This window comes from Dipodomys spectabilis, unplaced genomic scaffold, assembly GCF_019054845.1.
Source record: "Dipodomys spectabilis isolate Male_0828 unplaced genomic scaffold, ASM1905484v1 ptg000197l, whole genome shotgun sequence".
NCBI classification, from domain to species: domain Eukaryota; kingdom Metazoa; phylum Chordata; class Mammalia; order Rodentia; family Heteromyidae; genus Dipodomys; species Dipodomys spectabilis.
In genome coordinates, this window is record NW_024870874.1 from 16,588,160 (window position 1) to 16,610,490 (window position 22,331).

The 22,331-nt window shown below is 40.5% G+C and overlaps 1 protein-coding gene across 2 annotated transcripts in view; it reads left to right on the forward strand.

Annotated features, from left to right (window-relative positions):
• Klhdc10 (kelch domain containing 10) overlaps positions 1-21,100 on the forward strand; it is a 52,526-nt gene extending 31,426 nt beyond the window's left edge. For both annotated transcript variants that reach the window (XM_042695888.1, XM_042695889.1), the window contains 8 exons: positions 2,861-3,082; positions 5,214-5,368; positions 7,582-7,730; positions 10,085-10,169; positions 11,577-11,643; positions 12,359-12,406; positions 14,151-14,290; positions 16,212-21,100. In XM_042695888.1, the coding sequence (XP_042551822.1) occupies positions 2,861-3,082; positions 5,214-5,368; positions 7,582-7,730; positions 10,085-10,169; positions 11,577-11,643; positions 12,359-12,406; positions 14,151-14,290; positions 16,212-16,421 (1,076 nt within the window). In that variant the 3' untranslated portion in view covers positions 16,422-21,100. The remainder of the gene's footprint in view (positions 1-2,860; positions 3,083-5,213; positions 5,369-7,581; positions 7,731-10,084; positions 10,170-11,576; positions 11,644-12,358; positions 12,407-14,150; positions 14,291-16,211) is intronic.
• The last annotated feature ends 1,231 nt before the right edge of the window (positions 21,101-22,331 follow it).

A 22,331-nucleotide genomic window follows, 5' to 3' on the forward strand; every position in this document is an offset into this window, starting at 1 on the left:
TGTGTTACTAAGCCTGGCTTGTTTCCCTATTGTTTTGATGTTTTGTTTTGATTTTTTTTTTTTTTTTTGCCAGTCATGGGGCCTGAACTCGGCCTGGGCGCTTGTCCCTCAGCTCTTCAGCTCAAGGCTAGCACTCTACCACTGGAGCCACACCGCCACATCCGGCTTTTTCTGTTTATGTGGTGCTGAGGAATCGAACCCAGGGCCTCATGCTTGCAAGGCATGCACTCTACCGCTGAGCTACCTTCCCAGCCCCAAGTTTTGATTTTTTTTTGAAATTGGGTTTTACTATATATAGCCCAGACTGGCCTCAAATTAGTGATCCTCCTGCTGTAGGTTTATCTTATTAATTAATGAGCATTTGTGTCTTAAAAAGATCATTTCATGGGGAGGGAGGTTGAGAAGGAAAAACTGGGAGAAAATGAGGAAAGAGGTAACACTGTTCCAAAAAGAAATGTACTGATTACCCGACTTATATAACTGTAACCCCTCTGTACATCACCTTTATAATAACAGTAATAAAAAGATTATTTCATAATCCAGAATCTCACCCTTGGTCATTCTCATCCCTACTGCCCATTTCCCTCCCTCCTTCCTTCCCTCTCTTTCTGTCTTTCCCATATTGCTGGAGATTGAACCCAGGCTCTTGCACATACCAAACTCAGTCTCCCACTGAGTTATATCCACCTTCAACTCTTAAACATAATAACATCAAAGTCTGAAGAGAGCAATGTTTGGTTATCCCTGTCACTGTTTACTTTGACCTAAGGTTAAAGTTAATAAAACTTTTAGACCTGTTTTGTTTCTCTGTTTAAGGTGTTATGGATGGTACAGGATAGTTGTGATATATGGTCTTTGCCCTTGAGGAGCTTATTATCTATTTAGAGAAGAAAAACAAATTGATGAAGTAGAGAAATACAAATTAGTTCATTTTCAACCCTGTCTAGTGTTTTCTGTGTTCTAGGCTTGGTTATATATAGAAAGGTGAGTATAGATCATTCCTCTTCCCTCGAGTAGCTTACAGTCTCCTGGAAAATAGATAAACTATTGAATGTGTTTAACATAGTTGTAGTGAATCTGTGAGAAACAGTAATAATATCCCCATGTACAGATGAGGAAACTGAGACCCAGTGAAATCTAGTGACTTGCTCAAGGTAGCAGTTACAGAGAACTTAGATTTAAACCTAGTGCATGCTCCTTCTTCCACATTGCTCTTCAGAGTTTCTGGAGTCATAGAAAGAGGCAGAAGTCTTCATTTCAGGTCAATCACAGTGCAGTAGTAAATTTGCCCCACTGATAGAAGTTTCCCTGATACTTCATTCCTGTATTTACATAATTATAGAACAATCATCTTTACTGATTATGTACATCTATCCTAATAGTGAGTAGTATGTAACTGAACCAGAAGGGCCATAGAGCCTTATTAATGAGAATGGTCTAAACATGGAGGCATTTCTCCCACTAGAAACTGAGGGTAGGAACTCTAGGCGAGGGTGTAAAGGAAGGACTAGGCCTTGCTAGCAGAGAGGCTGACTGAATGGACGGTAGTGAATGTGATTGATAAGTCAGCGGGAGGGCTTTGAAATACTGGGTGCAGAACTTGTCCTTGAGCAATGAGGAACCATCAGAGACTCTTAGGATCATAGAACTGGACCAGAATGACTCATTGATTCATTGTTGCTTATTTTTTATTTGCTCTATTCTTTGTGTAATTTCTTTTGAGTTCTATTTTAAAAACATATCCTAGAAAGTGGGATTTTTATTTTAGTATAAAACCTTATTTGCTTGGTCATGAACGTTTATTTGTAGAACAGATGTTTCTCTTTCTAATGTCACAAATATTAACATCATCCTAGTATGCAGTACTAATGAGGAAGTAGATCAGTCCTTGGGGTATCAAGGCAACCACAGTAGCATCTTACTCCAGCTCATGTATATTGATGACTGTTGGTTCTGTAGCTACATGAGGGTTTGTGCAGACTAGAATAAAAATTATAAAGATAATACAAGTTATGTAAGGTTTTATTTTATTCTTTTACTTTAAAATAATGAAATAATTTTTCATGAACTAGTTGATATCATTTAAGCTTCGGAAAGGGGTTAGGATCTAGCTCAATGGCAGCTTGCCTGCTCAGCACATGTGAGACCTTAGATTTAATTCCTAGTACCAGATTGGGTGGGGAGGATACTTTACAAAGCTTTGAAATCTAAATTACATAAATTGCTTTTCTTAATGCTTTTAGTAGAATGATACATGCTCTTAGAGATAAATATAAAGATCTTCCTTACTAAATATTTGGAATGGTATTTAAATTTAAAATTTTGCTAGGACCCATGGAGAACCAGTTTGCTTTTTAAGTGTACACTTACATATTGTGGAAGAATTATAGACTTTGTGTGTGTTTTTATTTACACATTACTCATTCACATTTGTGATTATATTTATGTAGTTCTCTAATATTCACCATTTAATTTGGTTTGCCTATTTTTTTTTCTCCTCTAAACAAATAAGAAAACTTGTCCTGTTAGCTTTTGGATTACTAAATCTCTCCTCTTCCTTTTCTTGAAAATTCCAATTTGTTAGCCATTTTCTTGAGGTTATGTCATGCTATGTTGGCTCCCTTGGTAAAAATCTTTTCACAGTCCTTAAAATTTTAAAGTATTCATGTAAAACAAAAATGGGACTAGTTTCTTATAATCTTAAGTAGTATGTGTGAGTGCATGCGATATCCTAAGCAAATAAAAAGCAATCCATGTTATGAATCCTCCTTGATTTCCTGTTAAAGCTCAAATGGTTGTTATTAATGTGGTTTGAGAGTATGCAGGGCCACTTGTGGAGACCTGCCCTCTTCTTTTCTAGGCCATAGACCTCCCCCTGCACGCAGTGGACATCGTTGTGTGGCAGATAATACCAACCTCTATGTGTTTGGAGGTTACAACCCAGACTATGATGAATCCGGAGGACCAGATAATGAAGACTACCCTCTCTTCCGGGAGCTTTGGCGATATCATTTTGCAACAGGTGTCTGGCATCAGATGGGCACAGATGGCTACATGCCCCGAGAGCTGGCGTCTATGTCACGTAAGTTCAAGGAATCCTGGACTTTCCACTTTATGAACTACCTGAGAGGTCAGATCCAATATTACATGTTTCTTCTTAGTGACATATAATGCTGTAATCATATTAAACCATATGATTAGATAGGTATTTTACTTCAGTGATAATATAATATAGTGATACAGAATCACTTAGGTCTTGAATTTGAATCTGTCTGCTTACTGTTGGCTTGCCAGATGAGTTTTTAGTTTTAACTTACATAAAATGGAGGGTTTTATTTTTTTTATTTTTTATTTTTTTGCCAGTCGTGGGGCCTGAACTCTGGGCCTGGGCACTGTCCCTCAGCTCTTGAGCCACAGCGCCACTTCCAGCTTTTTTCTGCTTATGTGGTGCTGAGGAATCGAACCAAGGGCCTCATGCGTGCAAGGCAAGCACTCTACCACTGAGCCACCTTCCCAGCCCCTAAAATGGAGGGTTTTAATATAAACTTTAGTTTATATGCTAGACAAACTGTAGTTAAAGATCAAAAAATGGGGTCATGACAATGATAATGACTAGCCCTTGAGTGAAATACGTTATACGTATTGTCTATTTAATCCACATGATGCTATGATTGCCGTTGTACAAGTGAAGAACTTGTGGAAGAGGATTAGGAGAGGCCCTAGGGTGATGACAAAAGGGCACAGGCTCTGGGAGCTTATTACCTGGGATTGAATCCAAGCTTGGCAGGAATTTTTTTAGGGAACCCTTTAAAATCACTTCCCGTCTCTTTTTTTTTTTTTTGTCGGTCGTGGGGCTTGAACTCTGGGCCTGGGCGCTGTCTCTCAGCTCTTCAGCTCAAAGCGAGCACTCTACCACTTGAGCTACAGCGCCACTTCCGATTTTCTGGTGGTTTATTGGAGATAGGAGTTTCACGGTCTCTTCTGCCCGGGCTGGCTTTGAACCGCGATCCTCAGATCTCAGCCTCCTGAGTAGCTAGAATTACAGGCGTGAGCCACCAGCGCCCGGCCCGTCTCTTTTTTTTAATCATCTATAAAACTGAAGAAGGTGGCTAGGGGTGTAGTTCAGTGGCAGAGTACTTGCCTAGCCTGCCCAAGACCCTGGGTTTTGTTCCCAGAAACACACACACAAACACACACACACACACACACACACACACACACACACACACACACACATACACACACGTAATAATTCCACTGTGTAGAGTTGTTGTGAATGTTCAGTTAGGGAGGTTAACTAGATTTACTGAGGTCATATTGAACCCACACTGGTTCTAGAGACAGGCTGTTGATTACTATACTATATCAATTAAAGAACTGGTGCTCTATATAGTTTTTTTTTGTTTTTTTTTTGTCGGTCGTGGGGCTTGAACTCTGGGCCTGGGCGTTGTCCCTCAGCTCTTCAACTCAAGGTGAGCGCTCTACCACTTGAGCTACAGCGCCACTTCCTAAAGAACTGGTTAAAAAACAAAAATCTACTAAAAAAATATGAATACAAAGGCACTAATTTGAGAGAGAAAAAAGATATAAAGAACACCAGTGTTACTACAGGATATTGGTGTGTTTCTATCTGGTGGTGGATTAAAATGACATAAATTTAAAATGTAGAAGTCAGTTTTCTGACAAATACAGAATGATCCTTTAATCTCGTCATCCTGATGCCTCATTGTACTCTGCTTTCTGCTGTGGCACTGCTCTATCCACAAATATATACTATGTTCTATGTACCTAATGATACCTCATATGATAAAACCCATACAATGTGAACACATTTTTCTGAAGAATTATGTAGTTAACTGTGAGTGGCTGCTTTGGAGAACATTAGACACTTCTGGGCTTTTCAGATATTCTGGTTTATGCAGGAACATTTTGTTTGTTTGTTTGTTTTGTTTTTTTTTGGGGTCTGGTTGTGGGGCCTGAACTCTGGGCCTGGGCGCTGTCCCTCAGCTCTTCAGCTCAAGGCTAGCACTCTACCACTTGAGCCACAGCGCCACTTCCGGCTTTTTTCTTTTTGCTTATGTGGTGCTGAGGAATCGAACCCAGGGCCTCAGGCATGCAAGGCAAGCGCTCTACCACTGAGCCACCTTCCCAGCCCCGAGGAACATTTTGTAGATAGCCAGTACATAATTGAATTTGTGCTTCTTTTCCCCCAGTTGTGCTGCATGGAAACAACCTGTTAGTGTTTGGTGGTACAGGCATCCCATTTGGTGAGAGCAATGGCAATGATGTACACGTCTGTAATGTGAAATATAAGAGATGGGCTCTACTCAGCTGTCGGGGAAAGAAACCCAGTCGTATATATGGACAGGTACCAATCTGTGGCCAGTTTTGCATTTGTTTATATTTTTATAGTTTGGAAATGACTTCAGAAAAAAAAATATATACACCGTGTATCTTTGTGTGTGTGTGTGTGTGTATGTGTGTGTGTGTGTGTGTGTGTGTGTGTGTGTGTGAATCCTGGGACTTGAACTCTTAACTTTTTTTGGGTCGTGGGGCTCTGGGCCTGTATGCTGTCCCTCTTCAGCTCAAGGCCAGAGCTCTACCACTTGAGCCACAGAACCGCTTATGGTGGTTTATTGGAGATAAGAGTCTCAGACTTTTCTGCCTGGGGCTGGCTTTGAACCATGACCCTCAGATCTCAACCTCCTGCGTAGCTAGGATTACAGGTGTGAGCCACTGGGTGCCTGGCTGCCCCTGAACTTTTGTGCTCAAGTCTAGTGCTCTACCACTTGACCACAGTTCTATCTACAGCTATTTCTGTGATTAATTGAAGATAAGAGTCACTGACTTTACTTCCTTCGCTGGATTCATATCTCAGCCTCCTGAGTAGCTAGGAGTACAGTGTGAGCCAATTGTGCTACCATTCTTAGAAAAATGGAGAATAAATTCAGTATGATTAATATTGGATTTTCCAGTTCTGGTGTGAAATTATAATTTGTAGATCTTGTCATTTCCTTCATCTTGTTCCCACTGTTTCTGATCTAACCTGAGATTAGAATCTCACATGTAAACCATGTCTAGTGAGAGACTAGGTTCTAATTTAGTCCTAGTCCTGCCATTTTTACAGTGACAGGATTCTATTAAGAGCTGGCTGACCTAAGTAGTAGATGATCCCAGCACTTGGGTAAAAAACATGCATGGGTCTGAGATTATATGGTAATTAGGTTCCAGTGCTTCAGCCTCAGGTTTGTAAAGTTAAATCCAGAAAGAAGGGAGCTAGCTACTCATCTTATATTAGAGACTCTTGAGGGTAACAGCTAAGCTTAAAGTAGCCAAAAGTAGATTTCTTTCTCAACTGTTTGACACTGGTACTGCTAAGCACCTCTGAGCTTTAATTTTGAAAAGGGTATTTCCTAGACCACTTTATCCTACCGCCGGAGGCACTTAAATTCTAAGAAGTGACCATAACAATAGCTAAATTTACATTGGAGAGTCTGATGAAACCACCAACTCTGGATTTCCTGCTTACAGGATTCTGGTGACTTATTTGCATATCACTGCTGCTGCTTCAGAGTTCAGAGGGTTTTTTTTTCTTTTTTTTTTTTCCTTTCTTAGATTGCTTAGGCAAAGAAATAGCTTTGAATGGAAATGCTCTTGTTTATGATCTAACCCTTTGTGTTTCTAGAGAAAATTTACAATTCTTTATCTTTCTAAGGGTAATAACCAAGTTCTAAAAATAATCCTCAGATTATGTAAAATATTTAGTGGATTAAGGGTTTGATATTCTTTGTTTCTTTATTCACAGTCAAGGTCTAGTAATGTTGATCGGGCTGGCTTTCTACCTCTTGGCCCCAAGTGATCCTTTCACTTTGGCCTCCCTGGTAGTTAGGATTATAGGTTTATGATAGTACACCACTTGATTTTATTGTTTGTTTGTTTTTGTGTGACAGGTCTCAAATTCACCATTTTTTTTAGCCTCCTGAGTGCTGGTATTATAGGTGTGAAACACCATTCTCAGCTTGTAGACTAATATTTTAGAGTTTTTTTTTTTTTTAAAAAAGGGCTGGGAAGGTGTCTCAGTGGTAGATAGATACATGAGGCCCTGGGTTTGATTCTTCTGCACCACATAAGCAGAAAAAGCCAGAAGTGGTGCTATGGCTCGAGTGATAGAGCACTAGCCTTGAGCTGAAGAGCTGAGGGACAGCGCACAGGCCCTAAGACTGACAAAAAAAAAAAAAGTGAAGCAATTGGTGGTTCACACCTATATAATCCAACTACTCAGGTTGAGATCTAAGGATTGTGGTTCAGAGGCAGCCCAGGAAGGAAGATTTGTGAAACTTATATTCAAATAATTACCAAAAAGGTAGAAATGGTGCTATGACTCCAAATGGTAGAGCACTAGCCTTGAGCACAAAAGCTCAGGCACAGTGCCCAGACCCTGAGTTCAAGCCCCCAGGACAGGTACCAAAAAAAAAAGGAAATAGAAAAAAGAAGTTTCATAAAACATGATTTGGGGGAATCTGGTAAGTCTATATTCTGTGACCAACAGCTTATTAACAGGTTATTCTTTTTTATCTTCAGGCCATGGCTATCATCAATGGTTCCCTTTATGTCTTTGGGGGGACAACTGGCTACATTTACAGCACAGATCTGCACAAGTTAGATCTGAATACCAGAGAGTGGACACAACTGAAACCGAACAACCTGTCTTGTGACCTGCCGGAGGAGAGGTAAGGAGCTAGAATCTAAAGCATATTTGCTGAGAGTTGGCCTCTTTCAGAATAGTGGTAATGAGGAAAACCAAAGGGCGCTAGGTAAAAGAGCTAGTTGGGAGTTAGGCCCCAGGTCAGTAGTAAAGAAAAGATCTACTGAGAAGATGGTATTTTCCTCTGAACTGTGTGGGGGTGGGGTTGGGGGGAAGTTTTCATGTTATTCTGCTTATAATTTTTATTATTTTTTTTTGTGCTAGTCCTGGGGCTTTAACTCAGGGCCTAGGTGTTGTCTCTGAACTTTTTATAAAGCTCAAGGCTAGATTGAGCCACAGTTCCACTTCCAGCTTTTTTTGGTGTTAATTGGAAATAAGAGTCTCACTAGCAGGGCCTGGTGGCTCATGCCTGTAATCCTAGCTACTCAGGAGGTTGAGATCTGAGGATCCCAGTTCAAAGCCAGCCTAGGCATGAAAAGCTGTGAGACTCTTTATCACCAATAAACCACCAGAAAACCAGAAGTGGTAGAGCTCTCGCCTTGAGCTGAAGAGCTGAGGGACAGTGCCCAGGCCCAGAGTTCAAGCCCTATGACTGACCAAAAAAAAAAAAAAAAAGTCTTACAGACTTTCCTACTGGGGTTGGCTTGTTAAGAGGATTCTCAGAGGCTGGGAAAGTGGCTCAGTGGTAGAGCCCTTGCCTTGCATGCATGAGGCCCTGCTGGGTTCGATTCCTCAGCACCACATAAGCAAAAAGAAAAAAAAGCCAGAAGTGGTGCTGTGGCTCAAATGGTAGGAGTGCTAGCCTTGAGCTGAAGAGCTGAGGAACAGTGTCCAGGCCCAGAGTTCAGGCCCCACAACCGCCCCCCCCCCCCCAAAAAAAAAGGATTCTCATGAATTTATCTGCCCAGACTGACCTCAAACCAGGACACCATGTGCCCAGCTTCAAATTGCCTTCTGCAACTTAGGATCTTTCACTTTTCTTTCCTAGTAATAGTTGCTTTTTCTTAGAATTAAACTTACTGAAAAACTTAAAAATTTTTACCCTCCAGTTTAGAAGCCAAAGTTAGTTTTTATTCACTTTGCTTACTAATTTCTGTTGTGTTCTAGCAAAATAACTGTAGGTGCTAAGGAAACACCTTTGCTATATATCTTTTGTAGTAAGTTAGTGAGCTACTACTTATTGCAGAATTGCCCCTGAGAGGACTTGAACAATGAGCTGTTACTACAATGATGTTTTATATCATTTATTTATCAGGACTAGGACTTTCAGGGAAAGAAGGAAAGAGAATTAAGTTTTGAAAACATTTTCATATTGTTACCATCTTTGAATCGTTTTATGAACACATAAATTATTTCAGCCAGGGAGCTGATAATCCAGGAAGGATCACAAGTTAGAGGCCAGCTTGGGCTATATATAACAAGAAGAAAAAAAAATTTCAGCATCTAGCTACCAAAACAATTACTGGTGTTTCATCTTATGTTTGTAGTTTTATGTAGCATTGTTTTGTGCCAGATATGTATCTTAATTAGAAAACTCACGGTCTAAAGGTTTCTAATTATGTATGAGTAAATCATTTTTTTAACTTCTCCTTTATACAGTTATCACAAAAAAATAAAAGATTATAGGAAATCTAGAAAATACAAATAAGCAAACAAAGAAAAGAATAAGATCTTGGAAATGGAGGTGTGGCTCAAGTGGTAGAGTGCACAAAGCCCTGAGTTCAAGATCCAGTATTGGTACCAACCTCCCTCCCCGCCCCCCCCCCCCAAAAAAAAAAAAAAAGAAAAAGAAAAACCAAACTCAGGGATAACCAAGAATAACATTTTGCAGTATATCCTTCCGGGCATTTTCTGTGCATGTTTGTATATCTCTTAAGTTTAAATGAGATTATAGCCTATCTGCTCTTTGTTTTACAATTACTGTTGTGAAAGGAAATTCTCAATATATTAACCATTCTCAGTGCCTGGATTATTTTTGTGTATATAAGGGACTGGGGTTTGAACTCAGTACCATGCTCTTGGTAGGGGAACCACTTGAGCCATGCCTCCAGCCCTGTGCCTGCATTTTTATTAATTGTATACCAGTCAGTTTTATGTATATTTTGTAACTTATTTAACCAAATCCACTAGTGTTAAACACTGGTTATATCTAATAATTTATTATAAATTATCCAATCTTATAGCTAAATCTTAGGTAGACAATTTTGCATTTAATTATAAATATATTTTATTGTAAGAAGTGGTGTTGTGGCTCAAGTGGTAGAGTGCTCGCCTTCAGCTGAAGAGCTGAGGGACAGCACTCAGGCCCAGAGTTCAAGCCCCACGACCAACAACAACAAAAACAACCAAACACAAACATATTTTATTGTATATTTTCAGATACAGACATGAAATTGCTCATGATGGTCAGAGGATTTACATCTTGGGAGGTGGTACTTCCTGGACAGCTTATTCCTTGAACAAGGTATATTTAAAGAAAAAAAAGAGTGAAGGAGAGAGGAGGATAGATTAGAAACACGTACCACATTGAGCAGGGTAATTCTGGTACTTTAAGTATTTAAGCCTTTGAATCAGCTTTGTCATCAACACGTGTTCTTTCTGATAGAAGGTGGAACCTTGTTCTCCTGATAGGTTTTCCAGTTGACGGTTGCATTTATCACATGCTGAAAGTACTTTATCAAAATTTCCCCCTTTGGGTTACATTGTATACATGTATGAAAATGTTACAATGAAACTGGTTTGTACAACTAAGGAATGCTAATAAAAAATTGTCAACATTAGTTACTGGAATAACACCAATTAATAACATTTTTTAAATGGTGGCTAACCTAAAATACATTGCCATAAAAAATAAAAAGAAAATTGTGGGGGGCGCTGGTGGCTCACTCCTATAATCTTTGCTACTCAGAAGACTGAAAGCCAAGGCTGGTGGTTCAAAGCTATTCTGGGCAGAAAAGTCCATGAAACTCTTATCTCCAATTAACCAGCAAAAATCTGGAAGTGGAGTTGTGGATCAAATGGTAGAGAGCCTGCCTTGGAGTAGAAGAGCTCAAGGATAGTGCCCAGACCTTGAGTTAAGCCCCAGAACCAGAACACACACACACACAAAAGTGTCCCCTCTGCTAGATGAGGAAAGTGACTAGAAGGAATGTGTAGTAGTTTGAATGAAGCAAGTAATTAGATTTGAACTAAGATTCTCTGAATGTCATATTCCTGTCCTTGTCAGTGATGTGTCTGAAAGGAAAAAGGTATGCTCAGGTATGCACATCACTTAACTTTAAAAAGTTAAGCTCTGAAGGACTTTCATTCATCTATCTCTGTGGCATTTCTAAAATGTCATGGTTATGAATCCCAGGGGAAATCCCAGGCCACAGAGCTCCAAGTCTGCCCGTGAAGCTTAATGGTCTTTTGAAGTTGTATCAGAACCACATTCCCGTTTCTCAACACTTGCTTTTTCCTTGTTATCAAAATAATACATGTTCATGTAGAAAATGTTAGCAGTACACAGAAGAAAACCAATACTCCTGTGCTTTGCTTCTCATTCCAACTTTTTCCTTGATGTTTCTTTCTGTGAATTAAAAAAATTGATAGCATATATGTGCTTAATTTTCAACTACCTGCTTTAGTGTTTACATTAGAATTAGGAAAGATCAGAGAAAAGCACAAAAAAAGAAGGGTCTTTCAACCAAGAATATATGTTTGAATATATGTTTGTTAAAAATCCAGTCGCCTATAAGTGAAATTGCTCCATCTTCTGCTCAGTTTTTCTAAAATTACTCTAAAAAACTATAGTCTATTTTTTAAAATCCATTTTCAGGCTAATGAAAATGACAGTTACTTATCTGTGTTTGTTTCTTTTTTTTCCCCCAAGATCCATGCTTACAACCTTGAGACAAATGCCTGGGAGGAAATTGCAACAAAGCCCCATGAAAAAATAGGTAAATCAAAAACATTGATGAATTTGTCTTTTGCAAATATATTTTATACTTTGACTTGTTTGGGGAGATAAAATGTAATTTTCTTGAATGATACAAGAAAATGTTTTTTGAGTTGAGTATTAGAATTACTCATGTTCCTTAATTCATTTATTATTCTTTCTTAGCAATTGAGCAAGGAGAATTTTAACATGGAATACTGAATCCTGTGGCACAAGCAGGAAAATCAGCAGCTGTCTGTTTGTGGCCCACGGGCCTGAGAAGGCCCATTAGTAACCCCTATTCCCTACCTGGGTTTGTTACCTGTTTTTTGTTTTTTTTTGGCCAGTCCTGGGGCTTGATCTCAGGGCCTGGGCACTATCCCTGAGCTTTGCTCAAGGCTAGCGCTCTACCACTTGAGCCACAAGACCACTTCTGGCTTTTTCTGTTTATGTGGTACTAAGGAATCGAACCTAGGACTTCATGTGTGCTAGGCAAGCACTCTACCACTGAGCCACCTTCCCAGCCTGTTTTCCTGGCTCTTTAGCATTGTTTTACTGTGAGGAGATTCTGATGTGGCTTTTGCAATAAAGCTGACTGGGAGGACTAGTCAATGTTCACTAAATGAAACAAAGGCATTGTTCTGTGTTACCCCTAGTATGGCTTTCATTATGTCATGTCAGTGTCGTTCCTTGTCTTTCTGTGAATAATGGAATTTCTATGTTTATGTTCTTGACAGGTTTTCCTGCGGCTCGAAGATGTCACAGCTGTGTTCAAATAAAAAATGGTAAGTATTCTAAATAACATTTCAATTTCCATTCCTGTAGTTGTATCTGCTGAGAATGACTGGTTTCCTAATCACAGTTCCTCAAAAGAGGTGCATAACTTTGGGAAGTATCTAATTTTTTAGTTTAAACTTAGAGGGAAATTTGAAAAGTTAGGCCTCTCCTGGCAGTTTTCATAATATAAGCTATTGTTGTGTCTAGGCTCCCTCAGTTTTAAGAGAGCTCAACAATTGGCAATAAATTGGCTTTTATTGTACTACCTGATCTTTCAGTGGCTGATCTGGGTGGATGCTTGTGGTTATGGTTTGTAACACTAATAAAGTGACTGCAGATACAATAGAGACTTCTGTATACACTGTATTAAAATTGTAAGAATTCCATCTGAATTTCTTTTCATAAAGCTTTTTCTCTTCTCTATCTGATGTCAAACTCTGAGCTCATTCTTTGGCCCTGTTACAACAAAGGACTTGATTGTATGGCTTCAGAAAGCAGCAGCAGTTATTTTAATGGTGATAAATGTCTCTTCTCTGGATAACCTTCCTGTCTTTTAACATACAGCTTATTTTATAGTTTTTATGGTTTGACATATTGCCTTAATTTTTTTTCTGCGAGGTAGCAGTGTATTAATGAGTTGGATAGCCTGTATCTTTTTAGCAGACTAGTTCAGATTTAACTAGGATTATTCTGCCATCTGTAGTACAGAGGGATTGCTTTTTGGTTAAGATTTGTACATAATGGCATTATCTGGCCTTGCCCTTCTGAGAATGGAACTGTGCTTTCAGGTTTTCCTTGAATCCTAGCTAGGAAAGTTTTTATAGTTTGTTTAAGTATTGACTTAAACTTTAGTTAGACCTAATTTAGACATTTATTTGTTTGCTTCTTTTAGAACAAGCACCACACAAATTCAGCATTAGTTTGGACATTTAGTTTCACATAGGTTCACATAGCCTTGTTTAAGTTGACTGATTAGTTACAACTCACTAATTTTCCAAAAATAATATCTACCATTCTTTCTGGGGAAAGTTGTTTCCATTCCTTCTGGGGAAAGTTGTTTACCCGCAAAGATCTATGCAGGTCAGATGAAGCTTCAGAATGTTTCCTTCTGTTTGAAGAAAGCCAGGAAGAACCTCTTTTGTGTTCCTAATTTGTCCAAGAGGCAGACATTTGTCTCTACAGGCAGTGTGCTTTTTCTAGGACCCTTAGGTAAAAGAAGAGTTTGCAGAATGATGGTCTGTAGATGAGATCTGTTTGGATCCTATGCTTGTTAAGAATTTTGGGGAGTTATTGATCAATATGTAAAAGCAAAATGTTTGATTAAAAAAATAAAGATTTTCAACTTATCTGGAAAAATGGGAAGATCTAGCAGTGGTTCACGTTAATCCCTCCGTGGTGTCACAAGGTGGGAGCTGCAGAGCCTACCCCTTTGCAGAGATCGCCGCTTGGCCTGTCTAGAGCTTGAGCATACCTTTTTGTTTTCCCCAGACCTCCCCTAAGCTCTTTGCTTGTTCACTGTCTGTGCCAGGAACCTAAAAGTACTTGAATTTGAGAATCCTATCATGAAGCCTCCTTAGAAGCTGTGTCCCAGTGAAGTGTCCCATTTTTATTGAGAGACCTCATAACTGAGTTCTTCTTTGTTATAGGAAAGTCCACTTAGCTGTTGCCCCCCACCCCCCAGTCCGTGAGACTCTTATCTCCAATAAACCACCAGATCCTTTGTGTGATCTAGGTTTTTTCTTCTCTTGACAGACGTATTTATCTGTGGGGGCTACAATGGAGAAGTGATCCTGGGAGACATCTGGAAGTTGAATCTGCAGACTTTTCAGTGGGTGAAACTCCCTGCTACCATGCCAGAACCGGTTTATTTCCACTGTGCAGCTGTGACACCTGTAAGTTTTTACTGTCATGTCTTCCTTCCGTAGTTGCAGACTATAGATATACAACAAGAAAAACAAGGATGCTGGTATTGGCAAACCTTAGATTAAGAATGTGTTTTGTGGGCTGGGAAGGTGGCTCAGTGGTAGAGCGCTTGCCTTGCAAGCCTGAGGCCCTGGGTTCGATTCCTCAGCACCATATAAGCAAAAAGAAAAAAGCCGGAAGTGGCGCTGTGGCTCAAGTGGTAGAGCACTAGCCTTGAGCTGAAGAGCTGAGGGACAGCGCCCAGGCCCAGAGTTCAGGCCCCACAACCGGACCCAAAAAAAAAAAAAAAAAAAAAAAGAATGTGTTTTGTAGGTTAGGGTATATGACTCAAGTGTTAGTACAGCTACCTAGCAAGCATAAGGCCCTGAATTTAATTAATCCCCAGTATTAACAACCAAAAAAGTATTTTCAGACTTTCCTTTTGAAATGAGTCCTTTGAGAAGAGGGAAGGAAAATATCATCTCACTCATTTTAAAGAGTAATCCAAATGTGAAAGAAACATTACATATGACATTTTAGCCCCTGACAATTCAAGCACATTTCCTGGGAGGACAGATAGATTTACCCTCCAATGCAATATTATTAAAGATACCACAGCAGGGGCTGGGAAGGTGGCTTAGTGGTAGAGTGCTTGCCTTGCATGCAGGAAGCCCTGCGTTTGATTCCTCAGTACCACATAAACAGAAAAAGCTGGAAGTGGCACTGGCTCAAGTGGTAGAGCACTAGCTTGAGCAAAAGAAGCTCAGGGACAATGTCCAGGCCCTGAGTTCAAGTCTCAGGACTGGCAAAAAAAAAAAAAAAAAGCACTACAGATCCTTATTCTCATCTTTGAAATCCAAGTATTTCACATTTTGGATACTTAATGTAATCTAAATTCAATGTTACTTAGTAGAGTCAGAAGTTGTAGTTAAAGCCAGGCACCAGTGACTAATGCCTATAGTCCTAGTTACTCAGGAGACTGAGATCTGAAGATCATGGTTCAAAGCCAGCCTGGGCAGGAAAGTCCGTGAGACTTTTATCTCCAATAAATCACCAGAAAACTGGAAGTGGTGCTGTGGCTCAAGTGGTAGAGTGCTTGCCTTGAGCTGAAGAGCTAAGGGACAGAGCCCAGGCCCAGAGTTCAAGCCCCATGATCGGGAAAAAAAAAATGTTGTAGTTAAAAACAAAACAAAACAAAACAAAATCTAGGAAATGGTGCTATGGCTTAGTGGTACAGCTTTAGCCTTGAGTAAAAAAGCTCAGAGACAGCACTGAGGCCCTTACTTAGTTCAGGCCCCATGACCACCACCATCAAAAGAATGTAGAAAGGCAGTAAGAAAGAAGGCTGTTTCTAAAGTTCAGTGTATTCTCTTATCTGTGGCTTCAGTTTCTGGGTTTCAGACATGTTCAATAAACTGTGGTCTGAACATATTAATTGGAAAATTATAGAAATAAATAATTCACAAAAGCAAAATCTATAGAGCCAGATGTAGTATTATATTACATGCCTAAAATTCCAGCACTGGGGAGATTTGAGGTGGAAAGATCAACTAAGCTCATGAGTTTGAGGCCATCCTGGGCAATATAACAAAAACCTGCTTCAAAACAAACAACAAAAGCTTTGCTTCTTTCCTTAGAAACTTGTTCATTATTTAAGCCTTATGTTGAGATCAGTGGGATTTTTTTCTTTTTCTTTTTCTTCCCCCCCCCCCCCCCCCCTCCAGCGCTAGATATTGAATCCAGGACCTTGTGCCTGCTGTGTAGTTAGTGCTCAGCCACACACTGAGTCACACTTGTAGTCTGAAATTCTTTTTGTTTCATCTCATCTTGATTCAGTCTATTGTGCTTTGTTCTTCCTTGCTGAGTCTTCAACTGTATGTCTATTTCTCTCACATTTGAATTTGTCCCTAGGCTGGCTGCATGTACATTCATGGAGGAGTGGTGAACATCCATGAAAACAAACGGACTGGGTCACTGTTTAAGATCTGGCTGGTGGTACCTAGCCTGCTGGAACTAGCCTGGGAGAGGCTGCTCGCCGCCTTCCCCAGCCTAGCAAATCTCTCCCGAACACAGCTTCTGCACCTCGGACTAACACAGGGACTCATCGAGCGCTTGAAATGAGGAGTTCTGGACTGTTCATTGGTACTGGAAATGTTAATTTAAAGAGACTCCTTTATTTATGGGCAGTGTAGAATGTGCTACAAAGAGGATTGGTTACCCTGATCAAGGCCTTATTCAGAAAATACATCAGATGCCTTTCCATAAATTGGTTTTTAAGTTTATGGACATCTTGCTTTCCCATGTGCATTCTGCTTTGTTCTCCCTCCTGCCCATCACATACCCACATACTTACTTCCCCTTTCTTGATGGAGTCGAGGGAAAGTCTGGAAGTACCTTAATATAAGGAATCAAGATAAGATAAATAAGTTTTAAAAAAGAGAATTCTGAACGTATTAACCATGTTAGCCATTCTTCATCAATGAAAACAACTTAAAAATTTAAAAATCTGGCAATAGTAACAAGTAGTTTGGAGGATAGAAAGTCTGACTTTAAGAATCTTGCAGATTATTCATAATCCTGGATATTTAATTGGTATTTCCAAAATGTGTCTGATTAGTGGCAGCCATGATTGACATCTTGCAGCCTAGATACCTAACCCTATCCTTTGGCTTCAGGGGGAAGTTAGGCAGCTTAGCAACTCCTGACTAGTGACTTCTTTTCTTATGGTGCCAATAGTAGTTAGAATCAGTTTGTTAGAAGACTTAATGCATATGTCATGGTCCTGCTCTTTGTGGTTGTTCTTAGAAATTATGGCACCAAGAATATTTCAAATGGAGGAACTTAAAAATCATCAAAGTTCTTTTTTGGCAGTTTTGGAATTCTGTGATTATTGCTGTCTCATTGACTTCATGGAGAAAAAGCGGTGTTGATGCCATGGGACAGGAGAAGATGGTAGAAAGCCTGTTCCTGTCACTTGTTAACTTGGCCTCTGCTTGGCCACAGGCTTTCATTTGTCACACTGGCCATTTCCTCTTCAGCACTTACTTCCTTTCTCATCTCCAGACTGCGTTCCTGCCATTTTCTTAAGCAGTCAGTCCTAGATTTCTCCCCTTAGCTTGTTGCCTGTTTTTGTTTTTTAGGTTTTTGTGGTTTTTTTGGTCTGTTTTCATGTGCATGGTGCTGTAATTATCTAGTAATTGGATAAAAGGTCTTGAGGGAAAAGCCACAGGTCATCCCTTGTTGAAGAACCAAGTATCACTTAAAGACTAGCATGAGGAAGGAATGAAACTGAGTGTATTCACTTTTTTTTTTAATAGGAGATTTTAGCTCTGGTTTATTTTGTTAATTTTGAAAAGACAAATGACTGAAGTTTTACTTGCTTTTGCAATCAGGCTGCTAGAGGAGTTGAGTGTGTCACTTGCGATGAGCATTTGGACACCATCAGTGTACTCAAGGTGCTGGAGTCATGCAGGGGGGTATTTGCTGACCCTCCTGCAGTCCCCTCAGAGCAGGACATTTGGGACACATCTTTCCTTTAAGTGCCTCTTTTTCACCTAGCTTTTAAAGTCATTCATTATTATTATTATTTACCCCAGAAGGGATCTCTTTAGCTTACATGTGGATTTAAAATAATCTCTCTGTTATGGCTAAAAAGTTATCATCTAGCATTGAGTTCTGGGGAAGAGGGCCCCATGGCCCCTAGACACTTCTGACCTCCAGCCTTACTGTATCCCATCCATGCAGTCTTGTGTTAAGCAGTCATATATGACTTTAAGCCTTTCTGGGGAGGGAGGGGAGTGAGAGAGGCTGGAAAAGGAGCAGCTCCTCTGGGGAACCCCCACCTGCTACCATTCCCAATCCACAGGACATTTAACCTCTTACCACCCACTGCCAGGTTTGCTCCCTAGAGGCCTTTCTCCAGAACAAGTCAGAGCAGCTCCTTTAGTTCAGAACAGAGCTTTGTAGTGTGTGTGACTCCAGCCTGCTCTCTAGATATATAGTGGAATTAGACCCCAAACTAAAGTTAGCCTGTCTAGGGTGGGAAAAGGATTTTTGTTGTTTTTATGGGGACCAAAGACTGAAGGCTTGGCCTCGTGTTTAGATTTCCATGGTCCTTGGGATACAAACAGGTCTCTGGTTCTGCTTCACCAGAAAGCTGGAGAGAGGGGGGTCTGATTCAGGTCACACTTGCTAGTATCCTTTTTAAGCCTTCTGAGGGTAGTCTTTTTTGAGATAGATATTGGAGGCCTGACATCAAATACCTTGTGTGTCTTAAAAGTACGTCTTTGGTCTAAAGTGTCTTCTTTTGCTATAATACTAGTGAAAATAATGTAGTGTGTGACCAGCTCTGAGTGCTAGAGATCCACTCATATGCACATGCTCGGATGCCAAATGAGCCCGTGTGTATGAAGACCTGCAGGAAGATGACTGGGTTTTATAGAAGCGTTATTGGGCATTTGGTGTATTTGTAACCAGTACCTGGAATTCCTGACACAGTTACCTGAGATGGGCCAGTTAAGTCTGCTGCCCGACTCTTTCAGGTACTCCCAGCCATCTTCCTGCAGTCTCGGAAAGTGAAGTGCAATATATAGAAACACAAATGGATATATACTGATTATGTAGAGAGTGTGGCTGGAAAGCAGCTACACAACTTTTTTTTTTTATCTGTCTTGAGGAAGCCAGTTCATTACATTAGAGTAAAATTATGCCAAGAATTTCTGATGTGATTAGATGCCAAATACTGGTGAAACTGGGTTTCCAAGTACATATTTCCTTACTCCAGTTCAGTTCATAGATTGTTCCTTGGGTTTGTTAGAGTTGAGATTTTTTTATTCCCAGTCACCTTTGTATTATCTCCTGTTTGAATGTCTTGCCCAGGAATAAGGGAGTCCACTTGTAAGTGGAGAATTAAAACCTAAAATTTAGTACTATCAGTTTATCTGGGAATGTACTACCTTATAATAATTAAATGATAAAAAATGATGTTTTTCTTTACTTAATGAAGCATTTCCACATCATGGAAAACTACAAACTGATGCAGAATACATTGAAATTTTAACTATTGTTTTGGGGAGGGGGTGTCAAACCCCTTTCTACTGATAGAATCTTCTTTCTTCAGACCTCAGTGGTTTGCTGTAAAACTTTTCTCTATACCATTTATGTCCACTACATAGTTAGATTTAAAAGTATAATCATAAACATATTAGCATTTCTAAGCAAAAAGGTACACAGAGTGACCTTTGGTTACCCAGAATAGTAAGAGTAAAGCACAGATAATTAAATCTAGAGATAATCAGTGTTTCAACTTTCCTATCAAACAGTTCCTTCATTTGTATTTCTTTTCCCTCCCTGTCCCTTGCCCACAAGTACCTCCTTTTCAATGGGTTGAGTAGTTAGAAAAGGTGATTCACAGGGGTGCTAGCAGTCAGCCAACACCTAAGCCAGCCATATGAGCTCTGTTGGGGAATCAGACTGCTGTTGAGCACTGAGATGAGGAGTCACAGGTAGAAACCCTGAGTCTAGATCTTATCTTCAGCAGGATCTCCTGCTTGAGTTCTAGGCTGTCTCTTCTGAACCACCAAAGAATGCTTAGCCCCTGGGGAAGAGAAAGTGGTATATGGCAGACATGGGAAATCTCATCAGTGGAACACATTTCTCTGGTTCTTGATACATCCTGGCTTCTTTGTTTCCTTTGGAGTTACCTTCTCCAGCCCTATAGCCTGACATATATAGGAAAGATTGGACTATCTTCTCTGTGTTGGTCTTTCAATCCTGTAATACCAGTTTGTTTTTATGTGGTCTTATAGATGTTTAGAAAGTGGCACAGGTTACTGAATTCTCTACCTGCCAACATTCTGATGTAGCACAAAGCCATTTTCTTCTTTTTTAGTTCAATTTTATTTTTCTGGCATTGAGTTCCAGGGTAGATGAGGGTTTGTGGTCTTACGACCATAAGTTTCAAGACCTGATTGACATTAGTGTAAATTGCTTCGGTTCCCCCAAATACCTTAGAACTCTAGGAGTATTGGCAGGGCCTATGGTAGGCTCGGTAGATAGAGTTCTGGAACCTCCACGTGTTGCTTCAAATCCTGCCCCTAACAGCATTTTCCTTCTAAGATCGTGAGCTTTGGCGGAAAGCCACCCTTGTCTTGTGTTATAAATAGAAGTTCTAAGTTGTGCTTCAAAAGTGGTATCTTTTTAGTGTAATTGTTATGTTTTTAAGTTCTTAAAACTTTAAGAAGCTTCTTAAAGGCCCTGTTTAGTAAGCGTACAGGATAAGTCAAAGGCAGTTTTCAGATGAAAGGCCAGTTGCACCAAGCATTACTATTGCTGTGTTACTAGTTTAGCATGAGAAATGCAAAGGAGGCACACTGACTCTCTGTAAAGCCACTTCCTGTGCAAAGTCTATTGCATGAGAACACAGGCATCTTCCTGTAAAGGCGCCTGCCACCGATTCGTCATTGGAAGAATTAGGCAAGAAAGCCTCTCTCTGGAACACAGCCTCTGAGGGTGGGCTTGGGCTTTGCTTTTCCTGCAGAGTACGCCGGGGCCATACACAATGCTTGCCTTACTTAAAAGCTATTTGCCACAGTCTTGTTAAATAGTGTGGAAGTCTTTTTGCAGTCTGGTGTGCATGCCATATGATCAGGACAGCTTTTCCACCTCCCCTGGTTTCCTACAAGCAAGTAGGAAATATAGTGAATTTCCCCTGAAATGTCCAATCTGTATTTATGTACCTTGTCAGTGTTTTGCTGTTGGTTTTCTAAAACAATCGGATCAATAAATCTCATCCAAATCTATTTGGCTCACGCCACCGTGATTGTGTGAAAGTAATTTGTGTGTACGTTGGTTCACCTCCCTCTACCACCTTTAGCTCTCCCTGCCCCATTCAGCGTTTCTCTGTACAATCTATCATCCACCCCCCAACAACCCCACTGTCGGCTCTTGTCTGCTCACCACCTGGAACTCCTGATTCCATAAGGACATCAGCAAGGGAGCAGCTGGAGGACAGGCCACACACCCTCTCACTGCCCACCACACATTCCCCAGAACACCGCTGGACAGGTTTGTGTGGGTGTGCCTAGGCTTTTTGAAAGGGTTGGAGGAATGATAGGGAATTTGAAGGGAAAATGATACAATCCAAGGGGCTGAGCCTTGTGCAGGGGTCCTTTGGGGATGAAACCCCAATTTTTACCATTGGCCTCAGTCTTTCACATGCTTCCCTCTTTGTACATTACCCTCTCTGACCCTTCTTATAGCAATGTCTACCCAAGCCTGTTAAGTCCGAGTCTGGTAAGATTGCTCCTTCAGAATTGCCCAGAAGCCTCTTATTTTCAGAGTTTGCATTGGCTACTTTGACCCACCACACCTTCCAAGATCAAATAGTTGTTACAGTGTAACAACTATTTGAAAAATTTTACCCAGTCATGTATTACTTAAAGCAGAAAACTTACCAGGAACAAGAAGTGAGCCCTCCCCTAAAAAGTAGACTCTTGTAACTTTTAGACCTTATGTGCGGGAAGTTAGGACTCCCAGGCTAGGTAGAAGATGGTGGCCTGGATGGCTCCAACATGGAGGAGGTGGGGGGAGGGAGAGGGGAAGAACCGACTCATAACTGACTCGTGAAACCCTTGGCAGGGGGGTAGGGAGGAAATGGCATGCATGTGCCCTTCACAGGTGGCCCAGTGTGCCTCCGTCCAATCATGAGTGCCTTCTATAGTACTGCAGAGATAGGAACCAATCACAAGATTCTACAACATATTTTAACCCCTCAACCAATTGCACTAAAGAGGTGTGACACCCCTTCCCCTCCTGCCCTACCTTGCACGAGGAGTCCATCTTATGGCTTTGTGTAGACCGGGGGAGTTTTGAAATAGACTGTTTACATTGGACTGGATCTTTAGACAAGCAGTTAGCTCCATCTTAGCCTAGGAAATGGGTTCCCGTGGCTTAGTTTGGATGGTTGCACCTTCTGATGAAAGGTCTAGCCATCCTAGACCAATAGAGCTTTCCACAAATATACTAATACTC